General features: G+C 38.2%; 1 protein-coding gene across 1 annotated transcript in view; it reads left to right on the forward strand.

Moving 5' to 3' along the window:
• The window catches only part of GLG1 (golgi glycoprotein 1), a 163,569-nt gene that overhangs the window by 89,703 nt on the left and 51,914 nt on the right, over window positions 1-21,952 (forward strand). Inside the window, exon 2 of the mRNA XM_045987752.1 lies at window positions 12,362-12,394. Coding sequence (XP_045843708.1) covers window positions 12,362-12,394 — 33 coding nt within the window. The remainder of the gene's footprint in view (window positions 1-12,361; window positions 12,395-21,952) is intronic.

A 21,952-nucleotide genomic window follows, 5' to 3' on the forward strand; every position in this document is an offset into this window, starting at 1 on the left:
CCGTTGTCCTTTTTCTACCATTGTATCTTTTAGTTAAAACCCATTTTTTAAAAAGATTTTATTTATTTATTTGACAGAGATCACAAGTAGGCAGAGAGAGAAGGGGAAACAGGCTCGCCGCTGAGAGCCCGACGTGGGGCTGGATCCCAGGACCCTGAGATCAATACCTGAGCTGAAGGCAGAGGCTTAGCCCACTGAGCTACCCAGGCTCCCCGTTAAAACCCATTTTGAGGGGTGCCTGGGTGGCTCAGTCAGTTAAGTATCTGCCTATGGTTCAGGTCATGATCCCGAGGATCAAGCCCTGTGTTGGGCTCCCTCTCCCCCTGCTTGTGCACTTGAGTGCTCTCTCTCTCTCTCTCTCTCTCTCTCTGTGTCAAATAGATCAAATAAAGTACTTTTTAAAAATACTTAAAAAAAAAAACAGTTTTGGGGGCGCCTGGGTGGCTCAGTGGGTTAAAGCCTCCGCCTTCGCCTTCGTCTCAGGTCATGATCCCAGGGTCCTGGGATCGAGCCCCACATCAGGCCCTCTGCTCAGCAGGGAGCCTGCTTCCCCCTCTCTCTCTGCCTGCCTCTCTGCTTACTTGTGATCTCTGTCAAATAAATAAATAAAATCTTTAAAAAAAAAAACAATTTTGAATTACAGAGCTTAGAGGAAGGAACACTGGCTTTAAGCCTTAAAATTAAGGCTATTTCATCTTTTGCTTACCCAACAAGATTAAAGTACAGTAATACCCCAAACATTGTCAATCTTTAAGAAAAAATATTTATTTATTTACTTATTTATTTGAGAGAGAGCACAAGTGGGAAGAGGGGAAATGGAGAAGCAAATTCCCCTCTGACCAAGGAGTCTGATTCGGGGCTTGATCCTAGGACCCTGGATCATGACCAGAGCTGAAGGCAGGCACTTAACCAACTGAGCCACCCTAGGCATCCCTACCCAAAATATTTAAATCGTTGATTTAAAAAGGCCAAGTGAACTAAGCAAAAGTTTTTTAGAACTTGCTGTGGTTATCATAAGGCTAATGCAGATTTATAGTTGATCTAATAATTCTAGCAGCTTCTTCCCTGGGCCGCTTACATCTAAATTCATCATATAGCTGTCAGATAATTCTAGAGCACTTGTTCTGTTTATTCATCCTGTCTGCCTTTCTTTTTCTTGCACCTCCTGAAGATACACGCCCTACCCCATCACTGTGCTCACCTTGACCTACTGAACCTTTTTTTGGAGGTATCAAGCTGAAAGCATCACAGTGAGCATTAGTCACCATTTATTATCATTATTTAAACTCCAGTTTTGTTGTGTCCTGGAAGTATACTGTCGTCACTTACTTGGTTTCTCCAAATTTCAGTATCTTCCTCTGTAAAACTCTGCACAATACCATTTATCTTGCAGTGAGTCCATCATGTAAGAAATTAAGGTAGCACCTAGTTCAGTTAAGTGACAGCTTCTACCTTTTCTTGTACCCTTGACATTCTTTATTGAAATCAGGCAGGTGTGTCCAAGCACTCAGTGCTTATCTCCTTTAGAATCTTACTGCCAAAAAAAAGAATCTTACTGCCACATCACATATTCAGCATTATCTGAACTTTTCTAGTTCAGTCCCACTGTGTTAGGTTGGGTTGTATCACATTCTCTTCTTTTTCTCTTTCCTTTATTCCTAATAGTTTCTGTATTGATACTAATGTATGCAACTTCAGCAGTTTCTTCTACAACGTTTGGTCATTAAATTAACAGAGAGCTGTTTATTTATGAGGCTTTTCATAAATTTTTCTCCTTCCAGTTCCATTGCTAAGGACTTACTTTGTATGGAGAGACACTTGATGTAAGAGACACTTGTTTTTTAAGTCCAGAGTCTTATCTTCGAAGTGAAGGAGAGCAACTAATGGTCTACCAAAAGCTCAGCTTCTCATTTGATGCTCCGCAGGCTAGGACTCAGCTCTTTGCCTCTGATTTGAAGCCATGTGAGTGAGGGGAGGACTCCTCAACTAGTTACCAGGAAGGTTTCAGCTCTTAATCCTTTGTATTGATCATGTTCTTCTTTATCATTTGAAAAAAATTACTACACATTCCCCTACTATAGTGTAGTTATTTTTAAATATTAGTTAATATTAATTTTCTAGGGATGCCTTCTTGACTCAGTCGGTTAAGCATCTGCCTTCAGCTCAGGTCATGATCCCAGGGGCCTGGGACTGAGTCCTGCATCAGGCTCCTTGCTTGGTGGGGAGCTTGCTTCTCCCTCTGCCTGACGCTCCCCCCGTCTGTGCTCTCTCTCTTCCTCTGACAAATAAATAAATAAAATCTTAAATACTAATTATTTTAACATGTACATTATAAAAGCATTAAAATATAAATTAAAACATAAGCTTTTAAAAAAGGGATTCTTTTTTTTCCTTGAGCTCTAGGGATCATCTAAACTGCATTTTCTTTGGAAATCATTTATTTACAGCATCAATCATTTGTCTAATCCTTCAGGCCTATTTCAAGTCCCTATTCATGCTTAATTGCATGACTTCACCATCTTCTCTCTCCAACTGGATTGTAAACTACCTGAGGTTAGAGACAGTGTCATATCATTCTTCTGTATCCCACAACAATGCCTTGCACAATTTTAGGTACATCATAATTATCTAGTATTTACTTGCTGATTCATTTCTTGGGATCATTTCAGAGTATTCTTTCGTGGATATTTAACAAAACTTAAAAAAAAAAAATCCTCAGCCTTATCCTACCTTAGTAATTCTGGGTTTTGTTCCCCATACTATTCATCTTCTGAGATTAAAGATAATCAAGCCTATCTGCATTTATAGTCCTGCAGAAGTAGATACATACTCTGATGAAGTGATTTGATTGGGACATCACGGGATGACGCAGTCTGAGAATCAAACCTGTGTCAGCACCCACATCTGTTTCCACTCCTTCAGACTGAGTGCTAAACCATGACATTTTCTCTTCATCCTTCCTCTGGAGTTTCTTGGTGGTGGCATTATTTCACGTTCCTACTGTTTGGGCATACGACTTTATCTTTTATATTTTGCAGATAGGTCTCTGTTCAGTTCCTCTGACCATTACCATGTCCTTTGATTCTAAAGACCTTTTAAATTTCTTTTTTTTTTTTAAGATTTTTATTTATTTATTGGACAGAGAGACATCACAAGCAGGCAGAGGAGCAGGCAGAGAAAGAAGGGGAAGTAGGCTCCCCGCCAAGCAGAGAGCCCAATGTGGGGCTCAATCCCAGGACCCTGAGATCATGACCTGAGCTGAAGGCAGAGGCTTAACCCATTGAGCCACCCAGGCGCCCCCCCATTTTAAATTTCTGAAATTAGTTATTTGCAATTACATGTAGAAATTCTTCATAGCTATTCAGTTCTATGGGTCTCAATGGTTTAATATCATAACCTTGTTTTTATGGCATTCCTACATTGTCATCTCTTTCTGAAAAGAGACATTAAATCTAAAATGAAAAAATATAAGACCAATTTATTGTCAATTACAAATTAAGTTGACAAAAGAGACAGAAACTAAATACTGGGTTCCAAATATACATTTCATTTGTGTCTCCGTGTCTCATGTCATTTTTTCATAAAAGGCTGCAGTACTCTTTACTTAACTAACATAATCCACTAAGTGAGATGGTTGGTAGTTTTACCAGTCGCAGCTTAAAGGTCTTAGAATTTTTATTATTTCATTTGCTTGATAGGTATATTGCTCATTTTTTTCTTCATAACAACCTCCTTTAAACATTTCAAGTGCTTGTAATGACAAATACTTACTTTTCTTGCCTGTGACTCTGCAGGGCAGTTGAGATGGCTCTGCTCTGGGCTCCCGGTTAGGTTTAGGTCGGCCCCACCTGTCTCTCCTTCTCCTTGGACTAGGAGCTACCTGGACTTGTTCTTCTCTTGAAGAATGGCAGGAGTGTGAGAGTAAAAAGCTAAACAGCCCAAGCAAGTTTAAAACCTCTTCTATTAGGTCTAGGTAAAATCTTGTTGGCCAAAGCAAGTCAGGAGCCTAGCCCCCTAACTGTGGAGCAGGGTGTATACTCATTGAACAGCGGGAGGTTGTGTAGAGGTACAGGGCAAAGGTTATAGTTTCAGATGCTATCAAAGAGGACTAAAAAATGGGAGGAATAACCCAGACTACCACTGCAGGGAAGCAAACCCCTAAAACAATAATTAATTTACTAATGTAAGTCCTATGAATTATAAACATGACAACACTTGCATATTATTTAAATACCTTCTTTTTTAAAAAAGCATTTTATTTATTTATTTATTTGACAGAGAGAGAGAGATCACAAGTAGGCAGAGAGAGAGAGAGATCACAAGTAGGCAGAGAGGCAGGCACAGAGAGGGGGGAAGCAGGCTCCCCACTGAGCAGAGAGCCCGATGTGGGGCTTGATCCCAGGACCCTGGGATCATGACCTGAGCTGAAGGCAGAGGCTTAACCCACTGAGCCACCCAGGCGCCCCTAAATACCTTCTTTTGAAAGTGCTCCATTGCTCTGAATTTCTTTCCAGAATGCTCTTATTTTTTTTCCCTTAAGTAAGCTCCACACCCAAGGTACACAGAATTCACTTCCTTTGAACAGGTTGGAATGCTATAGAAACTGAAAGAAAATGTGTCTGTTCTTACAATTATATCTTTTTTAAAGGTATGAACAACACTAAAGGAGATGTGTATTGTAAAGTTATGTAATATTAAACATAACCTGGTCTACTTTTTAAAGTACGGAATAGAAATTTCATTTGCTCTCTCGTTCATAGACCTGGCTTTGCAGAGTATATGAAGTCATGGGAACATATATATAATTTATGTTTAAAAAAAAAACTTTCTATTTTAAATTATATACATGCAAGATTATAAATTCCTAAGAAGTTATGTTGATGTCCTGTGTACCTATCACCTAGTTTTGCCTAGTGGTGACTTGAGATTAGTAAGTATTTGAGAGAGAGAACGTGAGCAGGAGGGACAGAGGGAGAAGGGGAGAGAACCTCAAGCAAACTCTGTGCTCAGCACTGAGCCTTGTGGGTTGGGCTGGGTCTCACAACACTGAGATTAGCACCTGACCCAAAATCCAAGTCGGTTGCTTAACCAACTGCACCATCCAGGCGCCCCGACATTAGTTTTTAAATCATTGATGGACTTTCTTTGCCTTCTTTTAATAAGCCTGTTTTTTTTTGGTTTGGGGGGGTTGTTTTTGTCTTTTTAGATATCAGTCTTTAAAGAAAAGGGCACCTGTATTGTGCCTGATTCTTTTTAGCTTTCAGAATTATGAAGTGTCTTGTAAGGATCCTGATGTCACTATTGTTTTGTTTCTTTAGTACTTTTTAAACATATAATGTGTTATTTGGTTCAGGGGTACAGGTCTGTGATTCATCAGTTTTACACAGTACATCACTCACCACAATACATACCCTCCCCAATGTCCACCACCCAGGTTCCCCATCCCCCTCCTATCCAGCAGCCCTCAGTTTGATCCTGAGATTAAGAGTCTCTTATGCTTTGTCTCCCTCTCTGGTTTCACCTTGTTTCATTTTTCCCTCCCTTCCTCTGTCTTGTTTCTCAAATTGCTCATATCAGTGAGATCATACAATAACTGTCTTTCTCTGATTGAGTTACTTCACTTAGCATAATACCCTCTAGTTCCATCCACGTCAATGCAAATAGCAAATTTTCGTTTTTTTTGATGGCCGTGTAATATTCCACTTTGTGTGTGTGAGTGTATGTGTGTGTATCTTCTTTATCCATTTGTTGATGGTCATCTGGGCTCTTTTCATACTTTGGCTATTGTGGACATTGCTGCTATAAACATTGGGGTGCAGATGCCCGTTTGGATCACCACATTTGTATCTCTGGGGTAAATACCCAGTAGTGCATTTGCTGGGTCATAGCATAGCTCTATTTTCAACTTTTTGAGGAACCTCCATATTGTTTTCCAGAGTGGCTGCACCAGGTTGCATTACCACCAACAGTGTAGGCGGGTTCCCCTTTCTCTGCATCCTTGCCAACATCTGTCATTTCCTGACTTGTTAATTTTAGCCATTTGGACTGGTGTAAGGTGGTATCTCACTGTGGTTTTGATTTGTATTTCCCTGATGCTGACTAATATTGAGCACTTTTTCATGTGTCTGTTGGCCATTTGGACGTCTTCTTTGCAGAAATGTCTGTTCATATTGTCTGCGCATTTCTTGATTGGATTATATGTTCTTTGGGTGTTGAGTTTGACAAATTCTTTATAGATTTTTGGCTACTAACCCTTTATGTCATTTGCAAATATCTTCTCCCATTCTGTTATCTTTTGGTTTTGTTGACTGCTTCCTTTGTTGTGCAAAATCTTTTTATCTTGATGAAGTTCCACTTGTTCATTTTTGCCCTTGTTTCTCTTGCCTTTGGCAATGTGTCCAGGAAGAAGTTGCTGCAGCTGAGGTCGAAGAGGTTGCTGCCTGTGTTCTCAAGGATTTTGATGAATTCCTGTCTCACATTTAGGTCTTTCGTCCATTTTGAGGCTATTTTTGTAGGTGGTGTAGAGAAATGGTCCAGTTCATTCTTCTGCATGTGGCTCTCCAATTTTCTTGATACTATTTGTTAAAGAGACTGTCTTTTTTTTCCCATTGGTTATTCTTTCCTGCTTTGTCGAAGATGAGTTGACCATAGAGTTGAGAGTCTATTTCTGAGCTCTCTATTCTGTTCCATTGATCTTTGTGTTTATTTTTGTGCCAGTACCATACCGTCTTGATGATTACAGCTTTGTAATAGAACTTGAAGGCTGGAATTGTGATGCCACCCTCTTTGGTTTTCTTTTTCAACATTGCTCTGGCTATTCAGGGTCTTTTCTGATTCCATACAAATTTTAGGATTGTTTGTTCCATTTCTTTGAACAAAGTTGATGGTATTTTGATAGGGATTGCTTTGAATATGTAGATTACTCTACAATCTAGGTAGCATAGACATTTTAACAGTATTTATTCTTCCAATCCATGATCATGGAATGTTTTTCCATCTCTTTGTGTCTTCCTCAATTTCTTTTATGAGTGAACTCTGTACTGCAGATTTCTGAGTACAGATTCTTTATCTCTTTGGTTAGATTTATTCTTAGTATCTTATGATCTTTGGTGCAATTGGAAATGGGATCTACTCCTTAATTTCTCTTTCTTCTGCTCTTTGTTGGTGTATAGAAATGGAACTGATTTCTGTGCATTGATTTTGTGTCCTGCCACTTTATTGAATTTCTGTATGAGTCCTAGCAGTTTTGGGATGGAGTCTTTTGGGTTTTCCACATAAAGTATCATATCATCTGCAAAAAGTGAGAGTTTGACTTCTTACTGATTCGGATGCCTTTAATTTTTTTGTTGTTGTCTGAGTGCTGAAGCTAGGACTTCTAGTACTTTGTTGAACAGCAGTGGTGATTGATAGCGGATATCCCTGCCCTGTTCCTGACCTTAGGGGAAAAGCTCTCAATTTTTTCCCATTGAGAAGGATATTTGCTGTAGGTTTTTCATGCATGGCTTTTATGATATTGAGATATGTACCCTCTATCCCTATACTGTGAAAAGTTTTAAATAAGAAAGGATGCTGTACTTTGTCATATGCTTTTCACACATCTATTGAGAGTATCATATGGTTCTTGTCCTTTCCTTTACTAATGTAGTGTATCACATTGATTGATTTGCAAATGTTGAACCCACCTTGCAGCCCATGAATAAATCCCACTTGGTGGTGGTGAATAATCCTTTTTATGTACTGTTGGATCCTATTGGCTAGTATTTTAGTGAGAATTTTTGCATCCATATTCCTCAACGATATTGGTCTGTAATTATTCTTGGTGGGGTAATGCTGGCCCCATAAAAAGAGTTTGGATGTTTTCCTTCCATTTCACAGCTTCAGAAGAATAGGTTTTTAATTCTTCTTTAAATGTTTGGTAGAATTCCCCTCAGAAGCCACCTGGCTCTTGTTTGTTGGGAGATTTTTGATTACTGCTTCAGCTTCCTTGCTGGTTATGGGTCTACTGTTCAGGTTTTCTGTTTCTTTCTGCTTCACTTTTGGTAGTTTTTATGTCACTAGGAATGCATCAGTTTCTAACAGATTGTCTAATTTGTTGGCATATAGCTGTTCACAATATGTTCTCATAATTGTTTGTATTTTTTGGGTGTTGGTTTGATCTCCTCTTTCATGCGTGATTTTATTTATTTGGGTCCTTTTTTCTTTTTAATAAGTCTGGCCTGTGGTTTATCAACCAGCTCCTAGTTTCATTGATCTGTTCTCCTGTTCTGTTGGTTTCTGCTTCATTGATTTCTACTCTGATCTTTATTATTTTCTTCCCCTGCTGGGTTTAGGCTTTGTTTGTTCTTCTTTCTCCAGCTCCTTTAGTTGTAGGGTTAGGTTGTGTATTTGAGACCTTTCTAGTTTCTTGAGAAAGGCTTGTATTGCTCTGTACATCCCTCTTAGGACTGCCTTTGCTGCATCCCAAAGATTTTTGAATGATTGTGTTTTCATTTTCATTCATTTCCCTGAATTTTTTAAAATTCTTCTTTAATTTCCTGGTTGACCCATTCATTCCTTAGTACGATCCTCTTTAGCCTCCATGTATTTGAGTTCTTTCCAACTTTCCTCTTGTGATTGACCAGTTTCAGAGCACTGTGGTCTGAAAATTTGCAGGGAATGATCCCAGTCTTTTGGTACCAGTTGAGACCTGATTTGTGACCCAGGATGTGATCTATTCTGGAGAATGTTCTGTGTGCACTTGAGAAGAATGTGTGTTCTGCAACCTTGGGGTGGAATGTTCTGAATATATCTGTGAAGTCCATCTGGTCTAGTGTGTCATTTAAAACCCTTATTTCCTTATTGATCTTTTGCTTAGATGATCTGTCCATTTTAGTGAGGGGTGTGTTAAATTCCCCTACTGTATTATTGTCGATTAATTAATATTATTAATAGTAATATTAATTAATTAATATTACTGTGTTATTGTCAATTTTGTTATTAATCAGCTTATATAATTGGCTGCTTCCATATTGGGGCATAAATATTTACAATTGTTAGATCTTTTTGTTGGATAGCACCTTTAAGTATGATACAGTGTCCTTCCTCATCTCTTATTATAGTCTTTGGTTTAAAATCTAGGGGAATGACCCGGGGCGCCTGGGTGGCTCAGTGGGATAAGCCTCTGCCTTCCACTCAGGTCATGATCTCGGAGTCCTGTGATCCAGCCCCGCATCGGGCTCTCTGCTCAGCATGAAGCCTACTTCCTCCTCTCTCTCTGCCGGTCTCTCTGCCTACTTGTGATCGCTCTCTCTCTCTGTCAAATAAATAAGTAAAATATTTAAAAAAAAATAAAATAAAATCTAATTGATTGTCACCCCATCTTTCTTTTGATGCCATTAGCATGATAAATGGTTTTCCACCCCCTCACTTTAAATCTTGAGGTATCTTTGGGTCTAAAATGAGTCTCTTGCAAACAACATATTGATGGATCTTGCCTTTTTATCCGATCTTGTACCCTGTGTCTTTTTTTTTATTATTTTTTAATAAACTTGTAATGTATTTTTATCCCCAGGGGTACAGGTCTGTGAATCGCCACGTGTACACACTTCACAGTGCTCACCATAGCACATACCCTCCCCAGTGTCCATAACCCCATACCCTGTGTCTTTTGATTGGGGTATTTAGCCCTTTACTTTTAGGGTAGCTATTGAAAGATATTAATTTAGTGCTATTGTATTGCCTGTAAGGTGACTATTACTGTATATTGTCTGTTCTTTTCTGGTCTGTGTTACCTTTATGCTTTCTTTGCTTAAAGGATCCCTTTCAGTATTTTTTGTAGGGCTGGTTTGGTAATTGCAAATTCTTTTAATTTCTCTTTGTCCTAGATGCTTTTTCTCTATTTTCAATAACAGCCTTGCTGGATATAGTATTCTTGGCTGCATATTTTTTTTACTTAGTACCTGGATCATGCCAGTCCTTTCCAGCCTGCCACGTCTCTGGAGAAAGTCTGCTGCCAATCAAATGTTTCTACTATTGTAGGTTACAGACGTCTTGTCCTGAGCTGCTTTCAGGACTTTCTGTTTGTCTCTGAGATTCGTAGTTTTACTATTAGGTGTCAGGGTGTTGATCTATTTTTATTGATTTTGAAGGGGCTTTTCTGAGCCTCCTGGATTTTGATGCCTGTTTCCTCCCCCAAATTAGGGAAGTTCTTCACTATAATTTGCTCCAGTATACTTCTGCCCCGTCTTTCTTCTTCTGGGGTCCCAATGATTCTAATACTGTTTCATTTTATGGTATCCCTTATCTCTTGAATTCTCCCCTCGTGATGCAATAGTTGTTTATTTCTCTTTCTCTCACTGTCTTTATTCTCCATCATTTGGCCTTCCAAGTTACTAATTCTCTCTTCTGCCTCATTTATCCTAGTAGTAAGATACTCAATTTTTTATTGCATCTTGTTAAAAGCCTTTTTGATTTTGACTTGGTTAGATTTTAATTCTCCAGGGATTCTCTAGTGTCCTCTATGCTTTTTTCCAAGCCTAGCTAGTATCTTTATAATCGTTATTCTGAACTTTAGTTCCAGTGTCTTACTAATGTCCGTATTGATTAGGTCCCTGGCACTTGGTACTGTCTCTTGTTCTATTTTTTGAGGTGAGTTTTTCCATTTTGTCCAGAGAAGAATAGATGAATGAAAGAACAAAATGCTAAAGGGTAACAACGACTCCAGAGAAATGCATACAGAACAAATCAGAAGAGACCCACAAGCAGGGGTAGGGGGAAAGAATATGATCAGGCTGTTGCATAGAACAGAGGCATACACTGGATTTTGGGTGTATTTTGGTCTGTTAGAAGAAACTGGATCCCAGAATTTTAAAGAAAGAAAAACTTACATATATACAAAAATGGTTAAATACAATGAATGGATGTGATACAATTCAAAAATGAAATTTAAAAAAGGTTTTTTAAAAGGGAATTGATAAGTTGTTTGAAAAAGGAAATAAAAATGAGAAAAATAGAGAAAAAGACAAAAAATAATAAAATTTTTAAAATTAAAGTTGAAAGACTAAAGAATCATGGGGAAAAAGCCATGAATTCTATGTGCTGTATTCCCCTAGTGCTGGAGTTTTGTAGTAAACTTGGTAAACTTGGTCTTGGCTGGACATTCTTGCTGATCTTCTGGGGGAGGGGCCTGTTGCATTGATTCTCAAGTGTATTTGCCCCAGGTGGAACTGCATCGCCCTTGCCAGCGGCCAGGCTAAATTATCTGCTTGGTTTGCTCTCTGTAGTTTTTGTTCCCTAACAGCTTTCCACACAGCTTTTGAGGAAGAGAGTGAAAATGGCAGCCTCCCAATCTCTGGCCCCAGAGGAGCTGAGAGCTCGGATCCCCACTCCTTAGTGCACCCTCAGAGAAAAGCAGTCAATCACTCCTCTCTCCCTGGTCTCTGGCCACACTCTGTGCTCACCCAGCCTGTGACAGTGCATTTCTGTTTCTGGCACATGGCCCCATTTGGCGTCTCCAAACCCAGCAGATCCCTGTTGGGCTCCCCTGCCGCTCATCCTTGGGGAGGAAGGGAAATCTTTCTGGTTCTGCCATGTGTTGAGCCCCAGCTCAAAGTGCAGTGGCCCAACTGTACTGCATATCACAGTTTACGGCAATCCCGAGCTGAGAGCCCACTCCTTGGCTCAGTCTTTGGAGCCAGCTTCCCTGCTCTTGATGCCTGGGAGTTCTGCCACACTCATGCAACCCTGGTCTCTCTATGACCCCGAGAGTCCTGAGACCCCACTGTTCCGGTGAGGGTTCCATCCCTTGTTTAGCCACCAGAGTTATGTTCCTCACGGGAGCAAACTTCTAGAAGTCCCGATTTTGTACTCTCCTGCTGTATCATTTGCCAGTAGCCGGCTGACAGAAGCTCCCCCCACCCTGTGGTCTTCCCATACATCTCCTCAGATTCACTTCTCCGCAGGTCCTACCTTCCAGAAAGTGGTCACTTTTCTGTTCGTAGAGTTGCTGCTATTTTTCTCTTGTTGAGTTGGTAGGTGTCCAGAATGCTTTGATAGCTATCTAGCTGAATTCCTGGGACCAGATGAAATTTAGGTCTCCTACTCCTCTGCCTTCTTGAACTCTTCCCTCTTTAGTACTTTCTTTTCCATTTTCCCCATGTTCAGATTGTACCATTGATTAGAAAGTGATTATGTCTCATCTACTTTTCTGGTATATTCCTCCCTAGCAATCTAAAACATATATAAGCCCATTTTATTTCTTAAATTGAAGAAACATATTCAGTTAAATATTCAGATTTCTTGTTTTGAGTTTATTTTGGCGGTATTTGAAAACTTGAGGGTTTTTTTTTTTTTAACATCATCTCTCTTTTTTTTTTCCTTTTAGCCTGAAAATGAGATTTCTTCAGACTGCAATCATGTAAGTATGGATTTTCCATTACTCACCATATGTGCTTTATATATATGGCAGATTCAAGAGGCTTTTCTTGTTGTTTTGGGAAACATTATGTCTTCTTAGATTCTCTTACTCTTTTTTTTTTTTTTTAAAGATTTTATTTATTTATTTGACAGAGACAGTGAGAGATGGAATACAGCCAGGGGGAGTGGAAGAGGGAGAAGCAGGATTCCCGCTGAGCAGGGAGCCCAGTGCAGGGCTTGATTCCAGGACCCCGGGATCATGAACTGAGCCAAAGGCAGATGCTTAACGACTGAGCCACTCGGGTGCCCCAGATTCTCTTACTCTTAACAAGGATGATAAAACTTATTTAAGGACCATGGTAAATCTGCAAATACCCCTCCATTCTAGAAACAAGCAGATTTTGTCAAATATTTATGTACTTAAGCTTAAGTTTTACTTCAGTTATAGCTACCATTTGAAAATAATTGTTTCTCTGCTTATCATGCTTACCACTTTATTTTTATATTTTCAAAGATTTTATTTGTTTATTTGAGACAGAGCATGTGGGTGGGTAGAGGGAGAGAGGGAGAAGCAGACTCCTGGTGAACAGGGAGCCCCACACAGGGCTCCATCCCAGGACCCTGGGATCATGATTTGAGCCGAAGGCAGACACATGGCTGACTGAACCACCCAGGCACCCTATGTTAAAGGTTTTATACACACACATACACACACACACTCTAGAGATAACTAGAATTAATACATTAAAAATCATTTGTATGACCTGAGATCCTGACCTAAGCTGAAACCAAGAGGTGGATGCTTAACTGACTGAGCCACCCAGGTGCCCCAAAGAACTATATTCTTTAATAGAAAGTGCTGCTAATAAACATAGGCAACAGGGGCCCCTGGGAGGCTCAGTTGGTTAAGCATCTGCCTTCAGCTCAGGTCATGATCCTGGGGTCCTGAGATCCAGTCCTGCATTGGACTGCCCCCTCCACAGGGAGCCTGCTTCTCTTTCTCCCTCTCCGTCTGCTTGCCGCTCCCCATGCTTGTGCTTGGTTTCTCTCTCTCTGTCAAATAAATAAATAAATAATATTTTTAAAGATTTAATTTATTTATTTGACAGAGAGAGATACAGCAAGAGAGGGAACACAAGCAGGAGGAGTGGAAGAGGGAGAAGCAGGCTTCACGAGGAGCAGGGTGCCCGATGTGGGGCTCGATCCCAGGATGCTAGGATCATGACCTGAGTCGAAGTCAGCTGCTTAAGGACTGAGCCACCCAGGCGCCCTAAATAAAATATTTTTTAAAAATAAAGAAGGCGACAGGTATAAATAGATGATTCACAGGTAATGAAAAAGATGTCTAATAAACCATTAAAATTTGATTGTCTCTTATAGTTAAAAGTGTGAAAATTAAGACAAATGAGTGCATTATTTTCATCCCTCTGATTATCAAATATTAAAAAATTTGATAAATACATAATATTGATGGTAATATGGGGATATAAGCTTTCTCTAGCCCACTGATTAGCTAGCTGCTACCCATTGGCCTAATCCAGACCACTGCCTATTTTTATGCATAAAGTTTTATTGGAACACTCCCACACCCATTCATACTATCTTTGGTTGCTTTCCATGTTATAATAGAAAGATTGAGTAATTTCAACAGTTACTGTACATGGGTCCCTAGAAGTACAAAAGATTTTTCTTTCTGTCCTTTTGCAGAAAAGGTTGTTAAACTCTGCTCTGCCTGTGAATAAGAATATAAATATGAAAACTTCTTTGTAAAGCAGTCAACTTAAAATATGTATATACTTTGGCCTAACGTTTTTACTTCTAAGAATAGAAGTGGTAATAGTTATACTTAAAAGAATGGATTCAAATATGTCCATAAGAGGATATTGTGGCATTATTTATGAAGCAAAAATTAGGGAAAATATTCAAAATCCATCAGTCAAGTGACTCTGGCATAGGGGAATCCCAGAAAGTAGCTAATCTGTGACCTATAGGAGTCCTAAAAGGCTCGAGAAGAGGAAGGATTTGACACTGTTAAAAATAGGGACAAAGAGTATACAGAAAATGGGAAATTATGGCCTTACAAAAATAGAAGATTAGGACACAGAGGCAGAGGGAAAACCATGTGAGGATACAAGAAGAGAAGTCTCAGAAGAAATCAGTACTGCTAACACCTTAATCTCAGACATCTAAACTCCAGAATTGTGAAAAAATAAATCTCTTGTTTAAGCCAACTGGTCTGTTGTATTTTGTTAGGCAGCCCTAGCAAACTAATAAACTTTTTTGGGTTGGGATGGGTTGCGTGATAATCTTTCCCATTAAAATTAGTGGATCAAATTTAAAAAATTAAACAGCTTTCCACCTACTGGGGGTGTTCTGGAATGACTTAGTGTTGTTAAGCAAGAGATAAAATTAGTTATGAAGAATTGTTCGGCCAATATATTTGAAAATGTTTGCACAATGGACAGATTACTAAAGAAAGAAATTTACCAAAACCAACACAAGAAGTAGAAAATTTGTGTAGCCTATATTTATTTTAAAAAATGAATCTGTAAATAAAAATCTTTACTGGCTGACTGGCTCAGTCAGTGGAGCATGCAATTCTTGATCTTGGTGTTTTAAGTTTGAGCACCACATGGGGTGTAGAGATTACTTAAATGAATAAAACTTTAATATATATATATATATATATATATATATATAAAGGTTTTATTTATTTATTTGAGATAGAACCAGAGAGAGCAAGTGGGGTGAGAGAGAACAAGCGGGGTGAAGGGCAGAGGGAGAAGCAGACTCCCCGCTGAGCAGGGAGCCTGATGTGGGGCTTGATCTGAGGATTCCAGAATCATGACCTGAGGTGAAGGCAGCCACTCAACCAACTGAGCCATCCAAGTGTCCCTTAAAAAATATTTTTAAAAAATGAAGCTTTAAATAAAAATCCCATAAAGAAAGCTTCAGGACCAGATGGATTTATTAGTGGAAGGTAAAAAACACCAGTCTTTTATTTACTTATTTATTTATTTAAAAGATTTTATTTATTTGAGAGAGCAAGAGCATATACAGGAGGAGGGGCAGAGAGGGAGGGAGAGGAACAAGCAGACTCTCTGCTCAGTGGGAAGCATGACGCCAGATTCCAGAACCCTGAGATCATGACCCTGAGCTGAAGTCAGATGCCCAGCCACCAAGCTATCCAGGAGCACCATCACCAATCTTTTATTTTGTTTTTATTTATTTATTTTTAAAGATTTTATTGGGCACCTGGGTGGCTCAGATGGTTAAGCATCTACCCTCGGCTCGGGTCATGATCCTGGGGTCCTGGGATCAAGTCCCACATTGGGCTCTCTGCACCTTGGGAGCCTGCTTCTCCCTTTGCCTCTGCTCCTCTCTCTCTCTTTCTCTCTCTCTCTCTCATAAATAAATAGAATCTTTTAAAAAAGGATTTTATTTATTTATTAGAGATAGACAACTTGCACACAAGCTGGGGGAGATACAGAGGGAGAGAGAGAATCAGGCTCCCCACTGAGCAGGGAGCCCAATGTGAGGCTCAAACCAGGACTCTGGGATCATGACCTGAGCTGAAGATACTTAACCGACTAAGCCACCTAGGTGCCCCAATATCAGTCTTTTAAAGGATAAAAAAAAGTGGAAATATTTTTCTATTCATTATGAGGCTAACATAACCTTAGTATCATATAACAAGGATAAAACAAGAAGGAAAACATAGGCCAGTGTCACTTGTGAACCAGAGATTAAAAAGCGTTAACCAAATTATTAGCAAACCGAATCCACTAAAATATAAGAAGGGAAATACATTAGGACTGCACTGGATTTATTGCAGAACTGTGAGGTTAATTTAACACTTGAAAAGTTAGTTACAATAAAGGAGAAAAAGTCATGTCATCATCTCAGTAGGTATATTAAATCATTTGACTAAATTCAATACTGGTTTTTTAAGCTTCTAATATGGGAAATTTTCTAACGTTAGTAATTAGACTGAAGGCTGCAGGATATAAGATTAGTAGATTAAAAAAACAGTTGTATTGCTACTGACGAGCAATGAATGATCTGAAAATGAAATTAAAACAACTTTATTTACGATAGCATCAAGAGAATCAAATACTTAAAAATAAATTTAACATGGGGCGCTTAGGTAGCTCAGTGGGTTAAGCCTCTGCCTTCTGCTCTGGTCATGATCTCAGGATCCTGGGATCGAGCCCCGCATTGGGCTCTCTGTTCAGCCAGGAACCTGTTTCCCCCTCTCTCTGCCTGCCTCACTGCCTGCTTGTGATCTCTGTCAAATAAATAAATAAAATCCTAAAAAAAAAGGAATAAATTTAACCAAAAAAGTATAAGACTGGTATACTGAACTCCATGGAAAACATCTTTGAACAAAATTAAAGATGATTTAAAGGAAAAGACATCCTGTTTCATGGATTGGAAAACATAATATTGTTAAGATGGTAATTCTCTCCAAGTTGATCAGATTCAGTGCAATTCCTGTCAAAATTTCTGCTAACAGCTTTGCAGAAATTGACATACTGACCCTAAAATTCATATGGAAATGCGAGGGATCCAGAATAGCCAAAACAGTCTCGAAAAAAGAACAAAGTTGGAGCATTCATAATTCCCGATTTCAAAATTTACTGTAGAGTCACAGTAATCAAGACTGTGTGGTACTTGCATAAGGATAGATATATAGATCAGTGTAATAGAATTGAGAATTCAGAAAAAAACACATTCATTTATAGTGAACTGATTTTCAGCAAGGGTGCCAAGATAATACACTGGGGGGAAACAGTAGACTTTTCAACAGATGGTTCTGGAACAGCTTGATATCCACATACCTCAAGATTAATGTGGACCCCTATTTCATACCATATGTAAAAATGGATCAAAGACCTAAATATAAGAGCTAAATTATAAATCACCCAGACAAAACTGTAGATGTAAATCTTAATGGCATTAGATCAGGCAAAGGTTTTTAAGGTATGATACCTAAAGCGCAACTAACCAAAGAAAAAATAAAGTGAACTTCATCAAAATTAAAAACTTCTGTGGCTTCAGAGAGTACTGTCAAGAAAATTGAAAGACAGCCCACAGAATGAGAGAAAATATTTGCAAATCATATAAGGGTCTAGTAATGAGAACATATTAAAAAAAGCTTCTTACAACTCAACAATAAACAAATTTTAAAATAAGCAATGGATTTGAATAGACATCTTTCTGAAGAAATATACAGATGGCCACTAAGCACATGAAAAGATGCTCAACAACATTCATCTTAAGGAAATGCAAATCAGAATTATAAGATATTATATTATACCTACTAGGATAACTGTAATAAAAAAGACAATAACGGATGTTGAAAATATGGGGAAATTGGAATCCTCATACATTGCTGGTGGGAGTGTGAAATAGTGTAGCCACTCCAGAAGATAGTCTGGTAGTTCTTCAAAAGGTTAAACAGTTGTGGTCTGAACAATGAGTTCCACTCCTAGAGACTCCCAAGATGGTTGAAATCATGTTCACATAAAAATGTGTACACAGGTGTTCATAGAAGCAATAATTATAGCATTGAACAAGTGGGAACAGCCCAAATGTCTATCAACTGATAATGGATAAATGAGACATTATATAGCCATATAGTAGAATAATATTTGGCAGGAAAAAGGAATGAAGTACTGATAACATGCCACAGTAAAGATGAAACTTGGGAACTGGACACAAAAGGTTACATATTTTATGTTTCCGTTTATATGAAATGTCTAGAATAGGCAAATCAACAGAAGATTAGTGGTTGCCAAGGGCTGGGGGAAGTGGGGAGTAGGAAGTGACTGCTACTAGGTATGGCATTTCTTTTTTTAAAACTTATTATCATTATTATTATTTAATTCCAGTACACTTAACATACAATGTTATATGAATTTCAGGTGTACAATATAGTGATTCAACAATTCCATACATCACTCAGTCCTCATCACAACAGTTGCACTCCTGAATTCCCATCACCGATTTCACCCGTCCTCCTACCATCTCCCCTCTGGTAACCATCAGTTTGTTATCTGCAGTTGAGAGTCTGTTTCTTGGTTTGTCTCTCTCTCTTTTTTCTCTTTTTGCTTGTTTGGTTTCTTAAATTCCACATGTAATGAGATCATATGGTATTTGTCTTTCTCTGACTGACTTACGTTGCTTACCATTATACTCTTTAACTCCATGAACTTTCATGTTGGAATGATGAAAGTATTCTAGAATTAGATAGTAGTGACGGTTGTCAAAATTTGAATATACTAGTAGACAATAAATTATACTTCAGAAGAGTGAATTCAGTAGTACATAAATTATATCTCAGGAATATAATATAATCAACCCTCATGTAATTACCACCCAGCTTCAATTACTTATTCAGATCCATTTTGTGTTATCTCTCTCCCTGCTTACTTCCCCTCCTTTTGTATTATTTTGAAGCAGAACCCAGACATCATTTCATTTGTTAATATTTTGTTAAATACCTTTATTTATAGGTAAGGCTTATAAGCCTTATAAGATAAGGCTTTATTAAAAAAATAGGCACAATACTGTTATATCTGAACATGTCATAATTCCTTACTATCATCAGTTAGCCAGTTAAGGTTCAGATTTCTAATTTCAACACCCATCTTAGAACAGAATTTATTTAATTAACCTGATAATGTGTGGTTATAAAAAGACCAATAGCAGCAAAAATAAACCATTGGGACTACATCAAAATAAAATGTTTCTACACAGCAAAGGAAATAATCAACAAAGCTAAAAAGGCATATCCAGTAAAGGGTTAATATCCAAAATATATAAAGAAGTATTACAATCCGATACCCGCCAAAATAAATAATCCAATTAAAAATAGGCAGAAGATGCAAACAGACATTTCTCCAAAGAAGACATCCAGATGGCCAGCAGACACACGTAAATTTGCTCACCATCATTCATCATCAGGGAAATGCAAATCAAAACTACATTGAGCTCTCAAAACACAAGAAACAACAAGTGTTGGTGAGGATGTGGAGAAAAAGAAACCCTTGGCCACTGTTCATGGGAATGCACACTGGAGCAGCCACTGTGAAAAACAGCATGACGTTTCCACAAAAAATTAAAAATAGATCTACCCTATTATCTAATAATCACACTACTTGGTATTTACCCCCAAAATAGAAAAACATTAAGTCAAAGGGAATACATGCACCCTGATGTTCATAGCAGCATTATTTAGAATAGCCAAACTATGGAAAGAGCCCAAGTGTCTGTCCATAGATGAATGGGAAAGAAAAGATAATTATAAAAGAATATAATATATATATAGGAATATTACTCAGCCATAAAAATGAATGAAATCTTGCCCCTTGAAACAACATGGATGGATATAGAGAATATAATGCTAAGTGAAAATAAGAGAAAGACGAATATTGTGTGTTCTCATGCGAAATTGAACAAAACAAGTGAGCAAAAGAAAAAAAGAAGAAACAAACTAAGAAACAGACTCTTAACTATGGAGAACAAACTGTTGGATACAAGAGGGAAGGTGAATGGGGGGATGGGTGAAATAGGAGATAGGAATTAAAGAGTACACTTGTCATAATGAAAATAAAATAAAATGATTAAAAAAAAAACCACTTCCCAATGGGATACAAGTGGAAAAAAGAACAGTATACATTTTCTTTTGTAATCAGAAAGACTGATATACATTAGTAGCAGTGAAGAAGTGAAAGAATTCTAAATATGTATTAAGTCCTAATGTCTAATAAAGTGTAAAGGGCTGCATCTAGACTGAAAGAAAAAAAAAATATCTACAGCAAACATAATGAAGTATTAACAGCTTTCTACCAAGATTTGCACCAAGTCATAGTTGGCTCATGGTCACAGAGATCCTAGCCCAAGTGTAGTCGGGTAAGAAAAGAGAAAATAGGGAGGGTTCCTGGCTGGCTCATTCGGTGGAACGTGAGACTCTTGATCTTGGGGTTGTAAGTTTGAGCCCTGGGTTGGTGTAGAGATTACTTAAAAACAATTGGAAAGGAAAAAATAAAACTCATTATTTACAGATGACATGATTGAGTAGAAAACCCAAAAGAATTTACAGATAGACAATCACTAGATGGATTTAATAATGACCTTAGGGGCACCTGGGTGGCTCAGTGGGTTAAAGCCTCTGCCTTCGGCTCAGGTCATGATCCCGGGGTCCTGGGATCGAGCCCCACATCGGGCTCTCTGCTCTGCGGGGAGCCTGCTTCCTCCTCTCTCTCTGCCTGCCTCTCTGCCTAGTTGTGATTTCTGTGTCAAATAAATAAAATATTAAAAAAAAAATAATGACCTTAGGTATAAGATCAATACACAAAACTTAATTATGTTTTTATATAGTAGTAACAAGCATATTTCTTCAGTGAACTTAAAAGTGACAGTGTGGGGGCACCTGCATGGCTCAGTTGTTAAGGGTCTGCCTTCGGCTCGGGTCATGGTCCCAGGGTCATGGGATTGAGCTCCCCCACTGGGCTCCCTGCTCAGCAGGAAGCCTGGTTCTCCCTCTCCCGCTCCCCCTGCTTGTGTTCTCTCTCTCATTGTATCTCTCTCTCTCCCTGTCAAATAAATAAATAAATAATCTTAAAGAAGAAATAAATAATCTTAAAGAAAAATAAAAAATAAAAGTGACATTGTAGGGGTGGTGCAGTTGGTCAAGCGTCCAATTCTTGCTTTCCGTTCAGATCATGATCTCAGTGTTGTGAGATCAAGCCTCACAACCAACTCTTGAGTTCAGTGTGAAGTCTGCTTAAGACTCTCTGCCCACCCCCCATAAATAAATAAATGTTTTTTTTAAAGTGACACTATTTAGCATATAAAACATCAGATACTTAAGAATAAATCTAACAAAATTGTGTAAGACCTCTCCAAAGGTAACTACAAAATGTTTTTCAGAGAAATTAAAAGACTTAAATAAATGAAGGAATATATATACTATGCTCATGAGTTGGAAGACTCAGTATTATAAAAATATTAGAACTCTCATTAAGTTGAAGATTCTCTGCCATTCTTTATTTGTTATTATTAAAATGGCAAGCTGATTCCAAAATTTATTTGGAAACACAGAATTCCAATAATAGCCAACACGGTCTTGAAAAGAGCCACACAGAAAAAAATTTCCCCACCTGGTTGAAAACCTAATGTAATGTAGCAATAAGTGATGCAGCATGATAGAGGCATAAGGGTCAACGAATAGAACAGTGGAACAGAGTGAGTCCAAAAACTATCTATGTATCTTTCTATATCTAGAGACAGACATTTGAATAAAGAATTTCATCCCTGCTGTACAGGACTCACAGAAAATCAGTTCTAGAAGCTTATAGATCTAAATGTGAAAATTAAAACAACAAAACTTCTAGAAGGTAACATGAAAGAATACTTTCATGACTATGAGATTAGCAAAGAATAAATGGGAAACAAAAGCGTAAGCATAATATGCAAAAGATTGATAAATTACATTACATTGCATTTTATTTTGTTAAATATGATATTAAGAGAGTGAAAAGGCAAGTCATAA

The sequence above is a fragment of the Meles meles genome, chromosome 19 (assembly GCF_922984935.1).
Source record: "Meles meles chromosome 19, mMelMel3.1 paternal haplotype, whole genome shotgun sequence".
Lineage (NCBI taxonomy): Eukaryota > Metazoa > Chordata > Mammalia > Carnivora > Mustelidae > Meles > Meles meles.